Below are 22209 nucleotides of genomic sequence, written 5' to 3'. Positions count from 1 at the left end.
GGGGGGGGGGGGGGGGGCGGCAGAGAGCGAGAAAGAAAGAGAGGGAAGCGGAGGCTCGGTCACTGACTCTAGAAACGGCAGCTTCTGTGCTCCATTCACGGCCACGCCGCCTACTCCCTGCTGCTGTCGCTGCCGCCGCCACCACAACGAGCGGCAGGACATTTTGCACGGGGCGACTTTTTACATGGTTATCGCGCATCTGATTTATCGCGCCATGTTCCGATCGCGATCCTCGCTTGCAGTCGCCTGGAGTGGGAATCACGTTGGACGTATAGGTACTTACTGACTGTGTAATGCCTGTCGCTCCGATGAAAATCCGGTTCTTTATACGTATATTTTTTAAAAATGATTCGCATCAGAGACCAAACTTCAGATGTCGCGGCGGAAATTAATCTTTGGATTTGATGTGAAATCGGTGAGGGACGAGGTTTGTGTTTGGTGTTTACAATGACGCGTATATACGTTGCAGATTCGTAGGATTTTGTCGCCGCTCTTTTGGAATCGACAGTTGCTTGTTTCTCGACTCGGGACGCAGCGGCAACAAGTTCCGATCGATTGTAGGTCCGACTCGTTAATGACGCCGATGATTACGCTGGGAGAGTGGTGGGCTGTCAAATGGTAAAGTGGTGGAAGGTTTATTACTGCTCGGGGAGGATCTTTTTAAATAGAACGAATGGCGTATGCTCGCTTAATTACCGTTCATTAACGAAGCAGTGTCGCGTAGAGCGCAGCGCGGAATTTCACTGGTTGGAAGAGATTTCTATCGGAGCTTTGTTGCCTGCCTGTCGGCAGTGTCAGTGCCGTCGTTTCTATCGTGCAACGACCGTAGAGAAAACGTACCACCACCACCACCACTACCACCACCACCACCACCACGCTGCTTGACTTTCGATATTCTCGAGCGTCCGTCAGCCAGCGCGATGCACCTCGACACGTCAATGCCAATCATCGTCTCGTGCTTTTTTACCCAGAAAGAGAACAAGTTCTTGATTGATACCTCGAAGACGTTTAATTTTTTTTAATTACCATCCATAAGGTCAAATGTCATTTTACCACTGATATCCGTGTCCCAGGACACAGTGGTACAATCTGAATATATCTATAGGCAACCTCTGGTAACATCACAACGGAATATAATCTACATTTAAAATGATATACTCGCGGTGTATTCGCTATTTGCATGTCGCTCACGCTCGAAATATCGGTAACGAGCAAGCGTAGCTTTGTGTTGCCGATTTAGAAAGGCCTCTGGGATCCTTTCTCCCCCTTTTGGTCTTCGAAAGAAAACAAAGAGGTCGGATCTCCTATTATTCCCATACAATGATGCGCGAGCACTCCGACGAGTCCTGGGCCAGGATTATGTCGCTGTTGCGCTTAGGTCGTGTCCTGGACTGGACTACTGCAGGAGCAGGACGAGAGGCTTGACGGCGATGCTTTGTCCCTTGACGGGTGGCAAGGTCTTGGCTGGCGAGCGGAGGAGAGCGTGCGCGCGCGCGCGCGCCCCTCACAGTCAACCGAGGTGGCGCTGTTCCTCAATCCAGTTGCCGGCTGTCGTGCAGCATGGTCGTGCCGTCAGCCGAGCGAGCGAGTCGGTGTACTACTGGGCGGCGGAGGGGCGGCGGAGGGGAAGGACGATATCCGCGAGCACGCGGCCGTGCGGCTCAGTGCGCGTGCGCACTGTCCCCGGCTATCCCCACCAGACTCGCCCAGCCGCGTGGCGTTCTGATCAATCTGCGATGTTGCCAGTTCCTGCTGACCCGGGACCCGGGTTCGCTTATCCCTCTTTACTTTCTGTATCACTCCTTCTCCTTCCACTGCATCACCCCGCCATGTCTGCTAAGCTTTCCCCGCTTTGCGCTTCACGTTATGAACGACAGCGGTCACACGCATAAAGGTGCTTCTTCCTTATTTTTGGTGTCGAACGTTATCAGATTTGCGAATTTATCAGAAGCGCCAGATGCGCTCCTGCTCAAGACCTTTATTAATAGGGGTAATGTTCGGTCCGACGTCGTAATTCAATTTTGGATTTTCATAGGATTATGGGTCTTTCCATTGAAATGAGTCTCAACAGTCCAGTTCCTTTGGCTCGTGGAATCTCCCGTGACTGTTTTTGCTATACCAATTTTTCTTTCGGTCCGCCTCTTCTGTACTCTTCTCGTGAGTTCTACGAGGGTTGCCGCAGGACGTTCTATAGAGTGCATTTGGCAAACAATGCTCCATACTTGTGTCTGTTCTTTACTTTTATTGTTCCCTGTTTTCTCGCTCTTGAGCATAAATGCTAATCCAAGCAATATTTTGTATTCAGCTGTTTCGTCATTGTATTATAAGGGCAGACGCGTTGCTTAAAGTTTTTTTTTTAATTCTCAGAACTTTCGTAAGCCGCTTAGCTTCAGATTCGTTTGAAAAACAGTTGGATTATCAGAAACTGTTCGGGTAATAAGTTTTCTTCGGAATTACGTATTAATCGTCACTCCAAAAGTCGAGACAGTTCCGTCGGCTACATTAGATATTTCAATTACATCCTAAAGGGTATTCCCCGCTTATCAGAATTGACCAGCCGATGCCACGTGTGTGGCTCCCACTTGTTGTGCATCGTATGTCATAAAAAATGTACGCGCGTAGCAGCCATCGTGTCTCGGGCGCGGCATCGCCCCAAGAATTCGACACGTCGCCGTTAGATGGAAGCACCTTGACTCATAGAGAAAGTAGAACGGAAAAATTACAGATTCCGTTGAAGTCGGATAGAACAATATCTATGTATTTCTAGTTCGCGAGGACAACAACTGTTCTTGCCGAGAATTCCGTTGTAAGTTACATGTTATTATACAAATTTTCTTAACCTTTAAAAGTGCATATTGTTGCATCATTTACCGATATAGATAATCTTGGTCAAAATTTATTTTCTTTTTATTTCCGATTTACGTAGGCTGCCATTTAAAAACAGACACATCGATAACGAAAGCGATAAGGAGCCTCGCAACAAGAGACACAGCCAATACAGTTGTTAATAGACCCATAGCCAATTCTACACAGTACAAAAAAGAGGTATCCTTCCAACTACGTAGAAACACTTGTGCGCGTTATCAGGTGCATAATATTATCCGTATTCGATGTAATTTTTTTGCTTCGTTGCTTCGAATCATATCTGATACGTACTTTATTGATCGATTACGTAATTTCACTCCTAGCAATATTTGCGTCTTGCTATCCGCCAAATTCCCGAATATTGATTAGGTTAGGTTAGATTAGGGCAGGTCACGCGCGCTATCGCACATTCACATTAGGAGCATAGTGCGTGTATCTAGGTGCGTCGAAGGCTATTTATTCGTCAAGGTAACAATAACCGAGTGAAGTTTTCATGAAATTACAATATTTCCGAGACTCGAGAATATCTGGCTGCGTCAGCCACGACGTCCCACGTGCTCCTCTGACACGTGGGGTAGATAGATATACGTTCCTGCCCGCTGGCTGCTTCTTCCACTCTGAAATTGTTCGTCCGCCTCTATGTACTCCTGGCTCTGTATATTTTTGCCTACGCGCTTAGGCCACGTGGGCGTTTCCCGAACATCCTGTTTACTCGGTTAACGTTCGCGGACAATGTCTCTCGCGAGATTCGCGCTTTTATTGGCCGAGCTTAGGCTCCTTCGATCGGCCAGGCCTGCTGCCAGAAACTTGAGCTTTTCTTGGCTCTTTTTTCTTTGGTGCTTTTTTGTCATCTTCTTAACAGTCGAATCGAGATAACGGTACACATTGCTTTATGGGTATGGATGATTATGCTTATCATTGTTATGCTAATATGAGTAAGAGACTCTTTCATTTTTCTGCTGTCCGTATGCGCCATTGATTCTATGCTTTTTGTGTTGATTGGCAGGCTTCAAGATCAAGAAAGAACGCTCCGATCAGGATGACTTGTTTTGCGAGGAGAAGATGCTCATAATCGACGGTAAGTCAATGCCCAGCTGTCGATTAAACTGTACGCGTTAGAAATTACGAATTGACAAAATTCGGAAAAGGTACTCCTCCTGTCATTCAACCGAGGACGTTCGCGCGGGCCTTTATAGCCATCACGGGCACTAACGTTTCTTCGGTAAATCTAACGATACTTTCTTTTAACGATACTTTCTTTTACATTATTCAACTAACGTCCATTAATCTGCCCGAAATCGTGAGATCACGTTTCTGAAAGTCCCTCCCTCCCTCCCGACTTACGGCAAAGACATACACATACGCCAAGTGATATTTTAAGCCTGACAAACTGTCCTAAGAATACGCGAAACCGAACTCGGTGGGAAACTCGCAGTTCTTGACGTCACCGACTTACGCGGGTACGCGTGTCTTAGGGCAAAAACGAAAAGACAAAAAAAAAAAGAAATTGGCAATCCGACTGGGAATCATCGATCCTCCAAAGTCGACGGAAGATAAGTAGAAGGAATGCTCCGATCATCCAGCATCCGTCGTCTGCAATTGGACCGAAATGGCCGCAGTGAAGCGTCGGCGTTGAATCGCGGCGCAAAATGACGGATCTGAAGGAAATGGTGTCAGGAAGTGGAGCTAATGGCAGTCGGAAGAGGACGCAGTCAGAACGTCCGTTGATTGGAAGTCGGTTGGGCGCGATACACCGAGGACGCGACGGGTGTAGCTCTGGGCGAAAAGGCGTCGGAGACCGACGGCGGCGGCGGTGCTGATGGCGACGCCGATGGTGGTGGCAGCGGCGAAGTAGGAGGTAGGAGAACGATCGCTTTAGGTTGGAGGCAGTGTCATTTAAGTTTAGGCTTCAGTCGGCACTCGCCACTCGCGCGGTACAACTTTCGTTCGTCCTAAGATTCTATTATTCCTAGGAGCCTTGGTAGTTGGGGCTCGTTTTCACAGGCGCGCGCGCGCGTGCCTCGCGGGCTGCGAGACTTCAAAGTTAAAACTTGAAGAACTTGACAGTTCAGACCAATTGCATGCCTCGGTGCGCCCGGGTAAAGCGAGCAGGGACTTTGCCCGATCCACGTGGCATCGCTGCTCTTAATTATTGGCATAATCCGTAGGAATGCGTGCCAGTGATTTCTGTGCTCCGTTGAAAAAGTGCGGCAGCATTTCTGCCGACTGCCAATGACGCTACTTTGCTATGATCAAGTTCAAGACACCCTGTGGGATTGTGTTCCGTGACGTCGTTGTCCGGCGTTGCTCCTGCGACTGTGTCGTTAACGAAAGTTCAAAGGTCGAAGGACAGTTCACGCTGAGGGACTTCGATCACTGCCGATCACTTTGGGACTATTCGAGACTGTACGGTGGTAGCTCCCAAGAGCACTATAGTGTCCAAGACACTCGCCCGTGAAATCGATGTTTCCTGCGTTCGAGGCTAATTTCCCTCTTCCCAAGGACCTGCGAGTTTTCGGAACGCCGAGCACGTGAATCGTCGGACGAAACCGCGCGGTCCGTTTCGCTTGTCCCGAAGGTGTCTCATATCGGTGCGATCCTGCCGGAACTGCCGCCGATAACGTGCCGTGGATGGTGCGCGGCTGTTGTAGATGCGTCACGCAAGGTCTTTGGGAGGAGACGCCGGTCGCGTCTCTCGGGAGAAAATACATTGAGAAGTCGAGCTTCGGTCAACGTAAATAATAATACGGATACCGAAGTGTCTATGGAAATGCAGCTTTGACACGTGCAGTGTCAGCTGGCAGAGTCTGCGGGTGCTGAGCAGCCTCGTCGATGACAAGGAAATCTTTGCGAAACTGCGAAACTGTTCGAAGCCAGGGTCTAAGGCAAAAGGACGGATCTTGGGGACGAGTGCAGAGAGTTCGGAGTCGAAGTCGAGACGCCGTCGTGTCCAGCGTCGCCTTCGTCGCCCGTGAAAAATGGGAGTTTTGTTGATGGGAGAAGGAACGCCGACGGTTCGCAATCACATGAGCTTTAACGTGGCCGTCGTATCGTCCGCCCTGGCGAGGAACGAGAGCAGCGGGGGGGCGGCCGACGTTGCCGTTGGTGCCGTTGGTGCCGTTGGTTCCATTGGTGCCATTGGTGGGCTACAGAAGACGAACGCTAACGATTTACAATCGACGATGATCGATCTTGGGAACGACGAATCGGTGCGCTGGATGCCGCCGCCGCCGAAAAAAAAATGGATACGGCATTACCTTCTCGGTGAGATTCTTCCTCGATCACGAATCATTTATTTACCAAATATTTATTTGACCAAATATTACGAAATATTTTGACCTTTCGAATCAGCGACCTCGTAACGACTACGAGATATTTCTGGTCGTTCGCACTGCTGACTATTGTTGTTTTCATTGTGAACACGTGTCTCCCGGCTCGATTTCGCTGCTGACTAATTGCGGCTACGTCAATTTATGACGTTGATATACACTCGGACCGCCCATGCACGTGTAACGACGAGCGCAGAAAGCTCAAGGAAATTGAAAATTATTTCCGCTCGAAGTTCTTATAGCAATATCGCGTCTCGCCAATGGCGGAATATTGAACGAGGACTCGCAGTAACGTTGCCGTAAAGTTTCGACTGGCTGAAATTTAAAGTCGTATCCCGGCGTAAAAGTTCTCAACTAATTTAAAGTTTATTTCATTCGGCGCCTCACCAAGCAATACCGGACGATTGGTACATCAGTAACGCGAACGCACCTACTCTCGAAGCAGTTTATCCGGAAGCAGACTAAGGATCTGCCCTCCCAACGACCCCGACCGTTTCGTCATTCCATGCGAAGCTGTACGGAATCTTTTGGTCGTTTTGCTCGTTTTGCTCGTTTTGGTCGCGCAGCACCACGAGAGTCGGGCTTTTCGATTGGCAATTTGCTTCATCCTCCAGTTCCGAACGACGAGTCGACAAGAGCGTCTAGTTACAGTTGTTTTTTTTCTTCTTTTTCTTCCTCTAACGAGCGTCCAACCGTCTCTCGTCGCCCTCGCCTCCGTTATATTCGCGTATCGCCGTACGCGTGACGTTGCCGCAGCGTCGGGACGCGTCGGCTGAATGTCGAGAGGCGTCGTTCGCAAGGTCGTTCACGCTACTCTACATACTCGCTCATACCTACAGTCGGGTTCGTATCCCTATACCGTCCAATGACCATCGTCGATTAAGAATTTATCTGGCATTCGAACCAAAGTGCCCTTTTCAGCATTCAGCAGCGACTACTCGCCGCTCTCGACTGGTGCAGTAAGCGAGTGCATTCCCTGGATGCTCGTGGTGGGTACCACGTCTTGCGCTGGCCACGCTGCTTTCCTCGCGAGCTGCGCCTTGCCTTTCTGGCGCTGGTCCTTGTTTATTTCGTGCGCCGATGAGAAAGTATCCAGTCCGTTTTGGACCTTGCTCCTGACTGCTGATTCGGCGATCGGCCGAACTCAGAGTTCCACAATGAATTCGCTTGCGGATAAGCGGCGTCATTGGGCGGCGATTTTAGTTACTAAAATATGTGGAGGTCGCTATTTTTAGGTCATGGCTCCCGCGAACCTATTCCGACCTTCTATAGTCGGTTCGTGAGAGTTCCATCTGTTTTCTTTTTCGACAGTTCGCAAAGCCCGCAATCCTTGGTAAATCCGGCACGGCTGTTTAACAATTCACGGAAATATATGGTAAAATAGAAAAATATATATTTCAGTATACAAAGCCATGTACGCGCATGGTTAATACCAAAAATTGTATACAAAACCACGTGCGTGGTTCGCTAGGGACTTGATGGATTCGATCTGTCAAAAAAAGAAATTGAACACGTGGGCCGACTCCTGTTCCTCCGTATAAGCGCTCCAGCCAGGTCGCAACCCTATTGTCATTGTTTGTCTTCCAAATCCAGAATCTACAGACCCCCCCCGTTCTGACGAACGACATCAGGAAGACAAGCCACCAAGTCCAGGACGTTCTGGGACGCTTCTGCCTTTCTTTCGTTTGTTCATATTTTTCACTGTGAAGTTTGACCAAATCGTCAATGAACAAAGCAATCGCGTGACAAGTGTAAAGTCCGATGGATGCACAGCAGCATTTGGCTCTGAGACACGGCGCGTTCTCACGCGAGCGTCTGTAGTCTGCGATTTGCCTCGCTGAAAATGCACCTTGCCAACTACGTACCGTAGGAGCCCCTACCTTTATCTCCTTTTGCTGACGAAGCGGCGCTTGATATCCTGGACGCGCAGCATCCTCGAGAATTCCATTCGGTGGCTCCCTGAGCGTCACAGCGTATAATTAGACCGAGTCGTCAGTGAACTCGTGAATGGCAATCTCATGGAATTCCTCCTTTCAGGAATCTCTCGAAATAGCTGTGCACGTGTGCCTGTGTACGAGATATCCCTTTCATCCGTTTCACCGTTACACACAATACGCAAAGTGTCTTCTTTGTCGCTTTGGCAATTTCATCTGAACTCGTGCGATCCGCCCGGAGCAGCACGAGAGGCGGCAGAATGAAAATTAAATATTTTCTAACTCGCGTTGCGCCTCGACTCGTCGCTGCTCAAATTCGTCCTAAAGATTTCCCTATGGCGGATTTTTATTCCAATTATTCCCGCTTGTTACGACCTTGCCATATGGACATGTACATGTACGCGTCAACGAATTTACGTATTCTGTACTATTGTAGCTTTTAAAAATGCCAGAACAATGACTGCGCGTCACTCGTGGAACTCTTTCGCCGTTCATCTTATCGTGTTACGTGAGCGTCACGCGACTCTGCTCGACGTGTAGTTCTCTTTTTCCCCGTCAGTCTGACACCCCCTGCCCTCTCTCCCTCTCCCGTTTGCACACGGCCAGCTTCGATATCATTAACCTCGTGAAACTGTCGGTGCGCCAGTGTCGAAAAAACACATAAGGAAGGACAGAAGCATGCTGCTCTAGGCGGTCAGCTAATGTACGAGGAACCGCGTGGGCTATTTCGTGAGCAACAAGTTCTGCGCATGCGCGCTACAGTCTCTGACCCACCTCTCCGTCCGGACATCGCGTTAAGCAGCAGTTAGAATATTTTGGACGATGCCGTTATCAACGCTTAAAGATTACAAGGCCACGCTGTGTCATTTCAGGCTCCATACATCAAAGTCTTCGTAAGCTTATTCATTTATTCGTTCGAGTAATTTTATCAAATCGTCCAACGGCTCTGAGCCTACGCTCGTGTATTTTTGTACGGAGCCAGGTGCGCATGCGCGATCTGTCCTCCGCGGATTCTCATCACTTCTCTTTTATTCCGCGACGCCGATTAATCGTCTCGCGAGAAATCAACATGAAAACGCATCTTACAGGGGTCGAGGAGATAAACGCCTGCAGAAAATCCGCATCGCGACACTCCAATCGTCTCGGTCGATCTTGTCCCCGACGAAGGTCGTCGGCTAAGGTCGAGTTCGAATACATCACGAGTCAAATTTAACATCGCGTAGCAGAATTGAGGAGTGAATTTGTTGCTTGTCTTTTTTCTTTTTTTTTTTTTTTTTTTTTTTTTTTTTTTTTTTTTTTTTTTTTTTTTTTTTTTTTTTTTTTTTTTTTTAAACTTTTTTCACAACCGATATATGTACATTTCGTTTTCGTTAGCTATACTATGCAGAGTTTGATTAGCAGTCGACTGGCAGAGCATGCGAGCGCTAATTGCGTATCAATCAATATCCACAGGTTGTATCTTGTCAATCTTCGCCGTCTCTTATTATAACTGTGAATATTCACTCCGACAGAGCCGCTACGCTCAACGTCATTTTCTGTATTCAGCGACGGAGCTCAACACTTGTGCTGTAACTTTGTCAGATCGTTCGACTGAGTTAAGAGGTGGGTTGGGTTGGGTTGGGTTGGGTTGGGTTGGGTTACAGTTACCGCAGATGCTGGTCGACGGAGGCTTCTGTCACTGACTCATTGCACACAGCGTAATGCAGGACGGCATTGCGCGAACAATAAAATTAATAAATAAGACCCGAACCGAGAGGAAGTCAATTGCAATAAATTATAGGGAAATTATCGATATTCGATTTACGCCATTGCATAACGATGCACTGGGAATTGACTGAGCGAGTAAATCGCTATTGGCAAATCTTTTCCAATGGCTTCTGTAAATGGCGCCCTTTGACAGTGCCACAGAAGCGTAATCGATGCGCACTCTAATGGCCGTTTGCCTTAGCGATTCAATCTCCCTGCTTTCTGTGGATTCCTTATTGTCGCCCCTGAACTTGGGTTCCGACCAAGGCCCCTTTGTCGAGTCGCCCCTTTCTTTATTCAGGGCATTCTCGTTCTGCCCTTCTTCTGCTCCTTCGTGCTAAACATTTTCTTTAACTTTTTATCAAGTTTGCAATACTGCTCATTTACTATTATTCCAAGAACCATTATTCAGCGCGCCCGAGGAGCCAGCAAAAGTTCATAAATATTGTCCCACCGTTTTCTAGACTTGTGTGTACGTAACACGTGACAGCTGGCATTCAATTTGCGTCACTTTTATTATAATGTTATGTCTTGGAGATTATACGAGTTTTTTTTACTCAAAGCATTTTTACATTGACCCGTTGAAGTTGAAGGGTCAAGCTCTGCAAGGCTCTTCCAGCATGCTATTGACTGTGTAACGGAGCGTTAATGACTCCTTGAGAAAGTTATTAGAGCTGTCTCGATGCTACTCTGATAATAATAACAATAATGATAACCTTAAAGAAATCCTATTATCCATAGTTATAATTCGATCGAATTGTTCGCTCATTTCGAACTCTGCCGCTACCGACGACTCGAGCAGAGGCTGAACGACACGGGTATTTTTTAAATTGATCCGAAGATTCTCATTGATCCACGTGGCAATGGGATACTGTCACGTGCTGCGCTGTTTCTCGAAAATCGCATAATCTTCGGTAGTCGCGTCGCCACGGAAGACGCTCGATCAACAGTCGCATCTTCTCGGGCGCAGAGAAGCCCGGAATAGATTTAGGAAGCGGCCGAGCTATGCGACGGAATTGCCAAGTCTTGGTACATGAATGACTTGGTTACATTGGTTACACGAGCATCTTATACGTGCTGCACTGATTTGTAGGCTCGGGACGAACAGCTGTTTCTGATATCTCAGTGAAATCCCAGCACGAATCTTCGCCTTATAAATTCTCTCTCTCAGCTTTTTCCGCCTAGCATAACTTCTCTGGCTTCTCCTCCTTTCCCCGACGTAAGGCTAATCTTACACGGCAGCCCAACGGTCATTCAGAATCGGGCAACTGCGCTTTAAGAATAGGCCGGAGGACAGAATAGAATAGAATGAGAGCTGCCATCGCGTCCCTCGTTGGCCCCGAGGAACGTCGGGAATTCCAGGCGGTTCCCAGGCGATCAGAATGAAAGTGCGCGCTTTGGTATCAGCACAATGGACGAGAGTTAAATTCGTCCGTTGCGTGGATCTTTCGTGTTGTTTTTTTTGTTTTTGTTTCTTTTTTTTTTTTTCTATCACGGAATGTGTTGCGACCATTCGTGTCATCGGTGGGTGAAAATTCTCACGTAATTTTTGTACGTTCACGTTGCAGAGGAGGAGCCGCTCGAGAAAAGTAAAACGAATGGCAATCACTCGAGCGGACTGCGAGAAAGTCCAGTTGTTTCCAGTTCCCGGACGACGCCACCCGTCGCGTCGATTATTGCGAATCCCATCGCCGGACACGTCACTGCCTTTCACTCCGTCGCCTTGCAGCAACAGCAACAACAACAGCTACCGCACCAGATACAACATCAACAGCCGCTGCAGCCTCAGCAACATCATCACAACAATCACAACAGTACACAAAGTCACTATCTGGAGAATCACAATTCGAATCACAGTCATGCCAGTGGACCACTCGTGGTTGACCTTGAGAGCAGCCATGATAACAAGAGGCATCGAAATGGGTGAGATATTTCATCTCCTGTATATTAATTTCTTCTTATATATTTTCCTTCATCTATCACCCGCCAAAATGTTTTATGTTTCGTGAAATCTTGTATCTGATCTTTCTATGCCTAACGTTCCCTGTGACGTCATCTGCCTCCTCGTGGTCCATCTTTTAATTTCTTTGCTTTCGAACGTGTTGGCTGAGGCAGGTGTGTTCCTAAAATTTCAAAAGTATAACAAAAGTTTATATTTCTTGCCGTCCCCAAATTGAATTAAAGAAAACGAAATCGGTAGATTCGTTGTCCAGAACACGTGACGCTTCCAAGATCGCGTGAGTGAAAATCTGACCGAGCAGTACGCGGATGCGCTGATTTATTTCGATCAGAACCCGTCGGCAATATCATCATATGGACTGAATGTTACAGTTGCTAATTACATTGTTAAATCCTATGATTTACATACGTACATCTAGATATCAGTCTTGTATTATACATTGACTTTCGTTCTTAAGTCTCTTTATACGTGTCAAGTAATATTTGATTTTGGAAAAAAAAAAATTGATTTATCCGACCCTCCTTACAACTTTGGCCGTAAGATTTTGCGAAATGACAGTAAAGTGACAAAATCATCTATCCGTTATATTATCTTAAGAAAAAAAAAAAAAAAAAAAAAAAACGCAAACGTGCTGCTATATATATCCGATTTAAAGCGACATATTGCGATTGGGTTCTGAGCGACGTTCACCGGTATTGCGCCTACAAAAAAAAAAAAAAAAAAAAAAAAAAAAAAAAAAAAAAAAAAACACGCAAACGTGCTGCTATATATATCCGATTTAAAGCGACATATTGCGATTGGGTTCTGAGCGACGTTCACCGGTATTGCGCCTACAACGGGCTTCAATTTCTGAATTTCTTACGTAACATTTAATGGGACGATCATTAATTTTGTTTCGAGTTCGAGTGTGTATGTAGCACGCGTGATCGTTCGATCCTAGGATCTCTCGGATAACAGAACTTTTGGCCTTCTCCCACTTACAGCAACAGTAAAGATCATATCCACGTACAATAATAAGGAATACGTCAGTACGTAATAGCAATATTACGCGTTACTCCGTATCTCTCTATCATGATATTGCTTTGCGTCTATAGAAAGAGGAGAGAGATCAGCCGCGAACAGCCTGCGAGCGGATCGGCGCGCGACGATCGTTGCGATCGAAGTTTCCTCGAACGTTGACAAATGATCGATCAGAATGTTCAGACGCGTCACTTGTGCCGGCGTCACGAGACATTCTGATCCGTTCGCGCGCTGTCCGCGAATTCGTGCGTCTAGCGTAAAGAGAGAAAACAGCTTTGATATGGACATTAAGCAATGTTTGGTGAATTTGATAAACCGGTGGTGGTTATAAGGTGAAGCTACGAGTGGCCATTTTGATGCAGGCCATGTGTAATCCGTTCTGGCACGAGAGAGGTGCATAACAAATTGGAGAAGAATCGCAGAGCGCACCTCAAAGAGTGCTTTGAGTTGCTGAAGAGACAGCTGCCGTCCCAAGACGAGAAGAAATCCTCGAACCTTTCGATTCTCCATGCCGCTATAAAGCATATACAGGTTAGTGGATCCCATTAAGTGTACACGTATTCGAAGTTAGTCATCGGCGCAGCTACAGTGCCGAATCTATATTTCACGGTATTACCAAGCGTCACGGTGGCCCAAGCGTCAATTTCGTAATGTTCGATCGAACACGAGAGGAGGAGAAGTGTACGTTAAAAATTATATTATTTCTGGACAGAGACGAGCGACGCCTTCATCATCCCCAGGATGGAATCCGCGTCCACGTTTCTTCATTACGCATGAATTTAGTCATTACTTCGAGATCGTTCTCCGTGATTGTCCTGACGGTCGTCGAGATTCGTCGCGACTTGCGGGGCGCGTGGCTCATTTTCAAATATCAAATTGAAATGGACGCGAGCTCCTCGAATGAAGAAAAAGAAAAAAGCATTGGGAGCGAGTTCGTCCTGGGAATCGGTTTGTTTTCCATAAATTAGTCTCCCACAAGAGGAGTTCGTTACAGGATCGAGGCCATAACGACTCGCTAACGAATCCTTTCAAAGTATTCCGAGCAAAGCCGTTGGCTTAGGCCGCGTCCACAGTGCTCGTCCCGCGAACGCGCCTCACCTACAGCCTCATTCACTCTGCCACTGGTTCGCTCCTGCGAACTAGAAAGCAGCTAGAACCTTGGACGGGCGCGGGCGAGGAGCAAAGATTTAAAAGAACAAAGAGTCGCGCTCGGTTCGCACCAGCGAACTTCGCTCACGTGAAAATGCGCCGGTTCGCCGAGTCAACTTTGTCGTTGACTTCGCACGCAACCGGCGCGCACGTGCGCGTTCTACTTCCCGCTGCTGTCTCGCATTTCTTTCTTGAGCGTCCCGCAGTGGAAAGAGTCTTTCTTTGACAGTCGTGCCCGAGGAATTATGGGAGCGTGAACCGTGCACGTGCTGCCCTCTCGGGGATATCGGGTTACGCAGCTGTTACCTGGGATTGATACCCGCTGACGTCTCTAGCCTTGACGACTAAGCAAATTTACATGATTCGCTGTGACGCCTTTTAATTACAATTTGTTAATTGGTATTGCCGAAAAAACTTTTTCGTGTAAACTTTTGCTTTATGTAGTTCCAATGGAACGTCGCCTCGAATACGTGACTTTAGGCAAGATGAATGGCATTTGTTGCTGTTCAATGTAATAAACTTAGCGCTTTTGCGATAACCGATGTATAAACAGTCATTCAGGTTAGTTTAATTCTGCGACAGTTTATCCGGCGATAAGTCGAGGCGTAGTGCGTCAGAACACGCGGGCCATGATGGGTTTGGGTTATTTACAATGTAACGTATTTAGCTAGGGCACGGGGACCTATCGCCGACACTTAATCCGCATCGCTCGGCGAAGATCGGCGATTGCACAATTATACGTTCCCGAAGGATGCTATTTGTGCCTCAATGTCGTTGCGGTTACGAACTAATTCAAAGCCCCGACGTCCGGTGACCTGCTGATCGCTCATCTTGCGTCATCGACCCTGCGCATGTGCGATCCGCATGTAATTTGTCAGGTTACGTGTTCACGAGAATATCCTTAATGCGTATTTTCTTTCTTTCGGTCGCTCGCGTAATCTACAGAGCTCTCCTCTCTCTGTCTCTCCCGTATCGATCAGCTGTGTCAACGATACATAGTTACGTTGCCGATGTAGGACCAGCGAAACGAAGCCGTCGATACTCGCGGCGAAACGGCCGAACGGCGATAGAGAGATCTCCTCTAGTCCCACCATTCGCTTATAGGCATAGGGTATCCTATAGCTGTTCGCATGTCAAGTGTTTCATATGGGATCATGCCTAAAAGTGAATTGCCGCAGATTCTCGTGATTTTCACTTTGTTGTTTATTACAAGCCGTTTAAGCAACAACCAGCAACGTTTGCCTGACATTTGAAGCCAGCTAGTCGCGCAGCTTCTGGTACCGAATTAACATTTAATAGTCGTAACGAATTGTCTTGGCGACTCCTTGGATTCGTTTGATCGGTGGCAGCGATGCTAAATGTCAAATCGCAAAGTAGCCCAGGCGAGAGACGCTTCGCGTTAGAAAGAGGTGCTGACTAATAAAGTACAGTGGTGCTGTAGATTCTACGAGTGCGAAGAATCGAGTGTAAGGAAGCGCGCGTGCGCGTTGCAGCCAGCAACGGAGCAGCAGTAGCTGGTAGGTGTAGTTATTATAGTTCCAGCGCGCACGTGGGTCGGCGATGAGGTCGGGTGAATGCGCGGGGCACATGCCAATTTCCTTGGCCGAACGAGCGCTGCCACTGACTGACACATCTACAGTGCTGGCAGCCTTCTTGCTGCTGGTGGCGCAGTGCTTTTGCTGTAGGGTTCAAGTCGGTTTAGTGGTGCTGGTGGTGGCAGCAGTGCCACCGTCTCCTCCGGCCACGGACTCTCTTATCCATGGCTGCTGCGTCCCCGCGAAGGTCGTCTACTTCCCCCCTGTTGTTCCCCGCCGCCCCGGGCGACCGGCTTATCCCCACCGCTGGGCGCATGGCATGCGGCCGTGCCAGAATCGTCCTACGGACATACACGTAGACGGTACAATACGGCACGGAATTGCAGAACGCGGCCTGTTCCGTGGCCATGCTTCCGAAGGTGGTTCCAGCCGTCCCCTACCCTGCCCAACTCTATCCCCACTACCGTTCGTCAGTTGAACCCCCCCCACCGTTGATCCTGAACGTGTCTCAACAGTCGCCACGTGATCGCGCGGCCATCAGAGCCACGCCGGACGGCACGCAGAGAGTTTCACGAGCCGAGTCTCGCCTCTCCCGTTACGTGGGTCGGTGCTTTTTATCATTCTCATAGAAATTCTATACTTGGGAATTAAGATGCAATTTAGCTGTCTGTCCTCTATGGTAAAACTATCTAAGCTTGAGAGTGACTTTAATTCTAAAACTATTTTGTCAACATGCATTTGCAACAGTTATCAGTCTTAGTCGTTTAATCCGATGAAAGTATTTGAAATTACCACACGACGATCCGTAGTCAGTCCATGTTTCTCATATTTTCTCAATTCCCGTAAATACGCACGTCCAATGGCGCCTCGAAGCATTTGAGCAGCGTACAAGTGGGCCATATAAATCCATGAAATTTTGCTTTTTTGGCGAATCTATAGGACTCTATTTTCTTTAAAAATTTTCGGAGGAACTGCGCAGACAAGCATGGTCGTTGCGCAATGGCGACCTCGACCTCGATTAGATCGGACAGGTACACGTACTCAATCTCGAAACCGTGGCACGGTTATTCCGCATCTCTTTATTATTGAATTTTAACGTTGGCACCACTGCCGGCGGACGATCTTCGGCGATTCGAGGAGCCCGCCGGTTTTCCTTGGCCAACCTGCCGGCTCGGCGCGTTGCTTGTCGATCGTTCGAATAATCGGCACTGCGTGAGCTGTGCTTCTTCTTCCCAGTCAGTCACGCGCTCGCGCGCCTTAACGCGGCACAATTGATCGTTACCGTAAATCCTCCTGGCCCGGTGAAAATGGGTAAGCGGCATTGGACCGAGAGGCCACATACTTTAATCTAAAGCGCACAAGGTCGTCCGCACGCGAATTCCTAAAGATTCCTGAGTTACCGCGCTAATCGTATTCTTTGGTAATTGCAGTGACACGAACAATTTTCAATCTTTTTTTTTTTAACGATGAGTTCGTACAGCTTCCGTTTTTTGTTATTCGCTGTTCTTTTCTCCGTCTCCTGTCACGGCGCTTCCTGGAATGGATCACGTATAGGATTGATCGATTGTGCAACGTCGATATTTAAAACGCGAGAGGCTGACGTTTGACTTTTAAATATTCGATCGCTATCTTAGGAATCGGCATTGTTGCGCAAGTGCGTATATCACAAAGCATCTCACAAAAAAGAAAAGGAAACGCTACTGACGATCGGCTCGAAAATAAAGTTATATTTTTTTTTGTTTTTTTTTTTGGTTTTGGTCCTCGTGCAATTTCTCCGCACGAGGATTATCAATATGTTGGATAAATGTAGCTCGCACGCAGGCGAACGGCCTCGGGCACGTAATATGCGTAAATGTTACATTGTTCTTGTGAGTCAAGCCGTCGAGACATACGTGGGTGCACGCGCCACTGACCCAAAATACATCGGAGCTCCCATCGGAATTTTATTTGAATTTCGCCCTGCACTGCCACTTCCAGGACTGTAGGGAAAAAATCAAATTTTTTTTATTAATCATCCAATCTCCTTCGTCGTTAGTGCGCGAGACTGGACGACCCGCAGGACGTAATTTTCGTTTGATACAAAAAGTTGTCACCGCGAGGGACTAACTGAGTGACAAATTCCACGAGGAAGATAATTAACGGACTTGTGCGATGTTCAATGTGTCTCGCAATGGCGAGATGTAGTTTAAACAATAAAGTTTGAAAAATCACTGCAGGTTTGAGATACCATCGCGAACCGTTTTTACACAACAAACTGACCTCTCCAAAATCTCGAAATTTGGGCACGAGTCCAAAAGCAAGTGGAGGCGTGCGTTATAACAAATGATGCAATTCGATACGTTCCGAAATTTTGTAATCGGCCGCACAAATTTGTACGTGCAACGCAAATGGAATTTGTTGCTTTCATGTGTAATTGTAACGATTAAATAATTTGACCCGACGAGCAATATATTTTCTATCGAAATTGAGGATAAAACAATGAAAAATGACAACGGCCGTAAGTCAATGAATTACTTGCTAGTTAATTTCTCCCAGAGTCCCACGTGATTCAAATCTAATTCTAAAGGTATCGTTAAAGTCATGGAAAACAAGTTCTACCCGAAATCGTGCTATTAAGTTTCACCGTTGAAAGAGTTTTAAATAAAAACTTATTTACACGGAGAAGCGGGATCGTAAAATAATAAAATTGACTACGAACCCCCCTAAATCCCACCAGTTGTTTTCTAGCGATGCTCAGCGCCAGCGTTATTACGAGACAGTATTATTAGACATTTCTTCTAATATTAGAGAATTCGTTATATATATATATACACAAATTCAGGGCTCGACGTATTCTCATATTTTTTTTCTGTATATTTTAGTTCCAACCGGATAGCTCAGCGCAAAAATGTATCCTCACGCCATACGGAATCAACAACTACAGAATTCGAATAGATAAATATGGAACGAGTCTCTAAAAAAAAAAAGTTGGAACACCCAATGCCACGTAATTAAACGAACAAATATCTAAATACAGATCACACGTGGCGAATCGAACGGTTCGCAGTGTCTGTATATCTTCGACCCTAGACTCTCTCGTTACGCGTCGTCCGTCCAATCCACGTAGTTTCCGCGAGGGAGCGAGTGACGGAATAGAAATACTTAATTTCACGAGAGTATTGTTTTTCAAGTCGACCCGTCGTCTGTCGATTTAGTCGTAAAATATGCGAGTGCTTTTTTAGGTCGGCGCTGGACAAGTGCCAGACGGACGAACGACGAAGCATCAAGAAACGTCGACGTAGTGCGGATCGCCCATCGGGGATCGCGGCTGTCATCTTCCACGCGTCGCTGAAATAATCTAGCGCGTATTTTCGTTGCCATCGTATCTCGCGTCCCTTCTTCTTTCTCCCTTGCGACATTCTCGATCTCCCTGTGCCCGCAGACGTGCCGTAACAGGAGGCCGAAATCTAATACTTGCAGCTGCACTCGGCTTTGACTAGGCAAAAGACGACGAAACATTAAACATTTTCATGTCCACGTCGAGGTGTCTCCTCTGTGCGTCTTATTGCCGCGACCGCCTCACAAAGATCACACAGGCTTGGAATTTACAATCGACCTACAATCGACCTACAATCGACCTACAATCGACCTACAATCGACCGAGCGTAATTGGCAGCCTGCGATCTTTTTGGAGTTTTAAGCGAAAGGGAAACAGCTGATGCAAATGGATTGCCCGTAGAGCGGTGTATCTCTGCATGACCCAGTTGATTCACGTACCGCCACGTGCTCTTCCGGCTCTCTAGGAGGCGTCACGGCGCCTCCCTTTTGGCGGCGTCTCTTTCCTCGTGTCGTCATTGTCGACTCACCCGCGCACCCCTCTCCCTACTTATCCCTGTCCTATTATCATTAGCGGTGCCACGGCCGTCTCCCCCCGCCCTGCCCGGGGGTGGGGAGGGGAGAGGGGGGGGGGCGTCACGCTTCGGCTCCCATTCGCCACCACGTGTGCGCGCCTCGTTCTTGCTAACGAACACTCTCGCTTGCGTTTACACGTGCGCCAACGTTTATTAGGAGCGATCATGAGCGATCATGAGCGATCATGGCCGATCGCGGGCGCTTCCGTCTCTCTTTCTCGGTTAAAATGATTCGTTAGCCGTCCCTTGTGGACCGCACCGTGTGACGTGCTCTGTTTAGCTTTCGTGAATTGCGAGTCGTGAAGTTAACGAGGGCTGGTCTTTTATCCGGACCGTGCACGCAGTATTCGATTATTACCTAGAACGTAATTTGACTCTTCGTATTCTTCCTGTAGATCCATTCGAAATACGAGTCCTGCTTGTTCGCGGCTGAACAAAGTTTTTTTTTTTCAAATTTATCCTTGCGAAGGATGGTCTTATTAGGAAGGATTTTTAAGAGCTAGATTTTCGTGAACATCGTGCCATTACGAGTGTAGGGTTATTGATTGAATAAATATTGCGAAGCCAAATGACATTTGCAATTAGCAGGATCACTTCGGTCGGCCCCTCCGTCCTCGGTAGTGCCGTTAATTGATACGCTTTTCATTAACGTTACACGAGCCATTCAATGAGACGATTTGTCAATTGGAAAACGACGGTTCTCCGATACTTTGCGTAATAATTGAAACCTGTTATTCCCACGAATTTACGTAATACTTATTTCCGATCGAAATCCACTGGAACGTACAAGACTTGTTGTTCCGAATCAGTCGGAGGGATTAGAATTCTTCGTTAAGAGTGGATCTCTTGTCACGGACAATCCAACTTCCTCTCGTTTGACGTAACGGGAAATTCACTCCGTCTTCGGAGACGCGAGCCCATTTCTTTTTCCACGTGGCTTCCGTGCTGCCGATAAGCGGCAATTGCGTTTGAACATGAGAAAGGGACGTTAATGTAGCCTGTAGCGTAGAATACCGTGTGAACTCATTGTGAACCTCTTGTGCGATAGGCTCAAAGAAAGAAGGAGCGCGATTACGAGCACGAGATGGAGAGGTTGGCCAGAGAGAAGATTGCCGCCCAGCAGAGGTTGGCAGCCTTGAAGAAGGAGCTGGCAGCAACTTGGGATCACATTGACTTCAACACGTTGCTGCCCGAGCAAAGCTGCACGATGGATGCCACGGCGAGGCAAACCTGTGAGTCTGGAACACACGGAGAACATCGACGAACAATTCTGGTCGAGCGGCTTTCGTATGGGCAGGTCCATTTAATCTTTGTCAATTATAATTTTCAGTCTCGGAAAGCATGGACGTCGACGTTACTGGTCTTGCTCGCGGTGGCACCAGGTATAGCAGCACCAGCAGCCTCAGTAGCGCAGCAACGGCGAATTCGCCCCAGAATCTTCAGACGACGCACACGACGCACGCGGCACACACGACGCACGCGACGCCGCCGAGCATTCACAGTCAGGCCGCGACGGCGGCCGTCGTCTGTCAGACCCAAGGTCTCAACTTGGCCCAGGGCTCCAGGGAAAGTCCGCCAGCGAGTTCCAGTCCTAGAGCGTCGACGCCAAGTATTCCTACACCTGCGCAGGTAGATGATCACTCTGCTCAATACGTTTGTACGTCTCCAGGGATCATTTCATTGAATGACCATCCTTCTTCTCTTTTTAGGAGAAGGTCAACACCTCGCCGACGATCGTGCAGCAATCTCATCTTCATCTGCCCATCAGTGCTCAGATGCTGAACACCAGTCAAGGGCTGGCGACTATCGTCCCGACGCTCCAGCATCTCGGCTCCGGGCTTCGGGTTATACCTGGTGACACGAGGCAACTCCTGGTGACGCACACGACCGCCGGCAGTAACGAGTCCCGACCGCTGACCTTGGCTGTGCAGAGCAGCACCGATCAGTCCAGGACGCCTCTGATCGCCGTGCAGTCGAACACTGGAAGCGAGCCAAGGCCCGTTGCACTGGTCGTTCACTCCTCGGCGGCGAACGACAACAGGGTGACGTTTGTCCATTCGAATCTGTCCAATAATGACAGGCCTTTGGCTCTGGCTGTTCAGTCGACTGCTAGTGATGTCAGACCACTCACTTTCGTCCATTCTGGGAACGAGGCGAGACCTCTCGTTCTGGCTACACACTCACCAGCCCTTAGTGTCTCCGGTAAGTCTGCTTTATTCTTTTTTCACTTACACTCGTGTCGTAATCGATATTTCCTGCAATGTTTTATTTCTCAATAATCTTTACGGACTATGAGTATAAGGAGACTGACCGTATTGTATGTATCAAGTATTGTCACCATTCACGCTTTACTTCTCTACACGTGAAATTTGTCATTCGGATAGATTAAATGCTTCTACTTGGATATTTGAATTTTATCGTTTTTCTGGCATCTCACGACCTCCACTTCTTTTTCATTACTTACTGCCTTTGTAGAAAATCTAGTGAGATGTACGACCCGTTATAAATTTATATTTCAAGACTTTATGTATCCTAGAACTGTATTTGCTGCAATTTACAGTTCACTCATTAGATATTCGACTAATATTTCTATTGCAGCTGCTCAAACCAGGATAAGAACAAGCGAGTCACAGACGACTCACAAGATGGTTGGCGGTGTGACTCTCGTTGGTGGTAACGGATCTGAGCTGACGAGATTGCCAGGTGGAGCAGAACTGAATATCCTTCCGGCAAACGGTATGGCACATTCACTTGATTTAGTCTGCACAATTTCGTGATCTT

The 22209-nt window shown here is 47.7% G+C and overlaps 1 protein-coding gene across 7 annotated transcripts in view; it reads left to right on the top strand.

The window, feature by feature from the left end:
• The window catches only part of LOC107268632 (mucin-3B), a 37290-nt gene that overhangs the window by 8612 nt on the left and 6469 nt on the right, over window positions 1-22209 (top strand). For 4 of the 7 annotated variants that reach the window (XM_015741615.2, XM_015741614.2, XM_015741613.2 and 1 more), the window contains exons 3-9: window positions 3872-3943; window positions 11443-11797; window positions 13217-13385; window positions 20477-20660; window positions 20759-21057; window positions 21138-21630; window positions 22027-22164. In XM_015741615.2, coding sequence (XP_015597101.1) covers window positions 3872-3943; window positions 11443-11797; window positions 13217-13385; window positions 20477-20660; window positions 20759-21057; window positions 21138-21630; window positions 22027-22164 — 1710 coding nt within the window. Of the gene's footprint in view, window positions 1-3570; window positions 3762-3871; window positions 3944-4768; window positions 6130-11442; window positions 11798-13216; window positions 13386-20476; window positions 20661-20758; window positions 21058-21137; window positions 21631-22026; window positions 22165-22209 lie in introns of those variants that run through there. The other 3 variants (XM_015741617.2, XM_015741611.2, XM_025085889.1) reach the window with 3 other exon arrangements.

This window comes from Cephus cinctus, unplaced genomic scaffold (genome assembly GCF_000341935.2).
Source record: "Cephus cinctus unplaced genomic scaffold, Ccin1 Ccin1_scaffold0575, whole genome shotgun sequence".
In the NCBI taxonomy this organism is placed as follows: domain Eukaryota; kingdom Metazoa; phylum Arthropoda; class Insecta; order Hymenoptera; family Cephidae; genus Cephus; species Cephus cinctus.
Note: the sequence above shows the minus strand (reverse complement) of the source record. Positions and strands in the feature narration are given on the sequence as shown.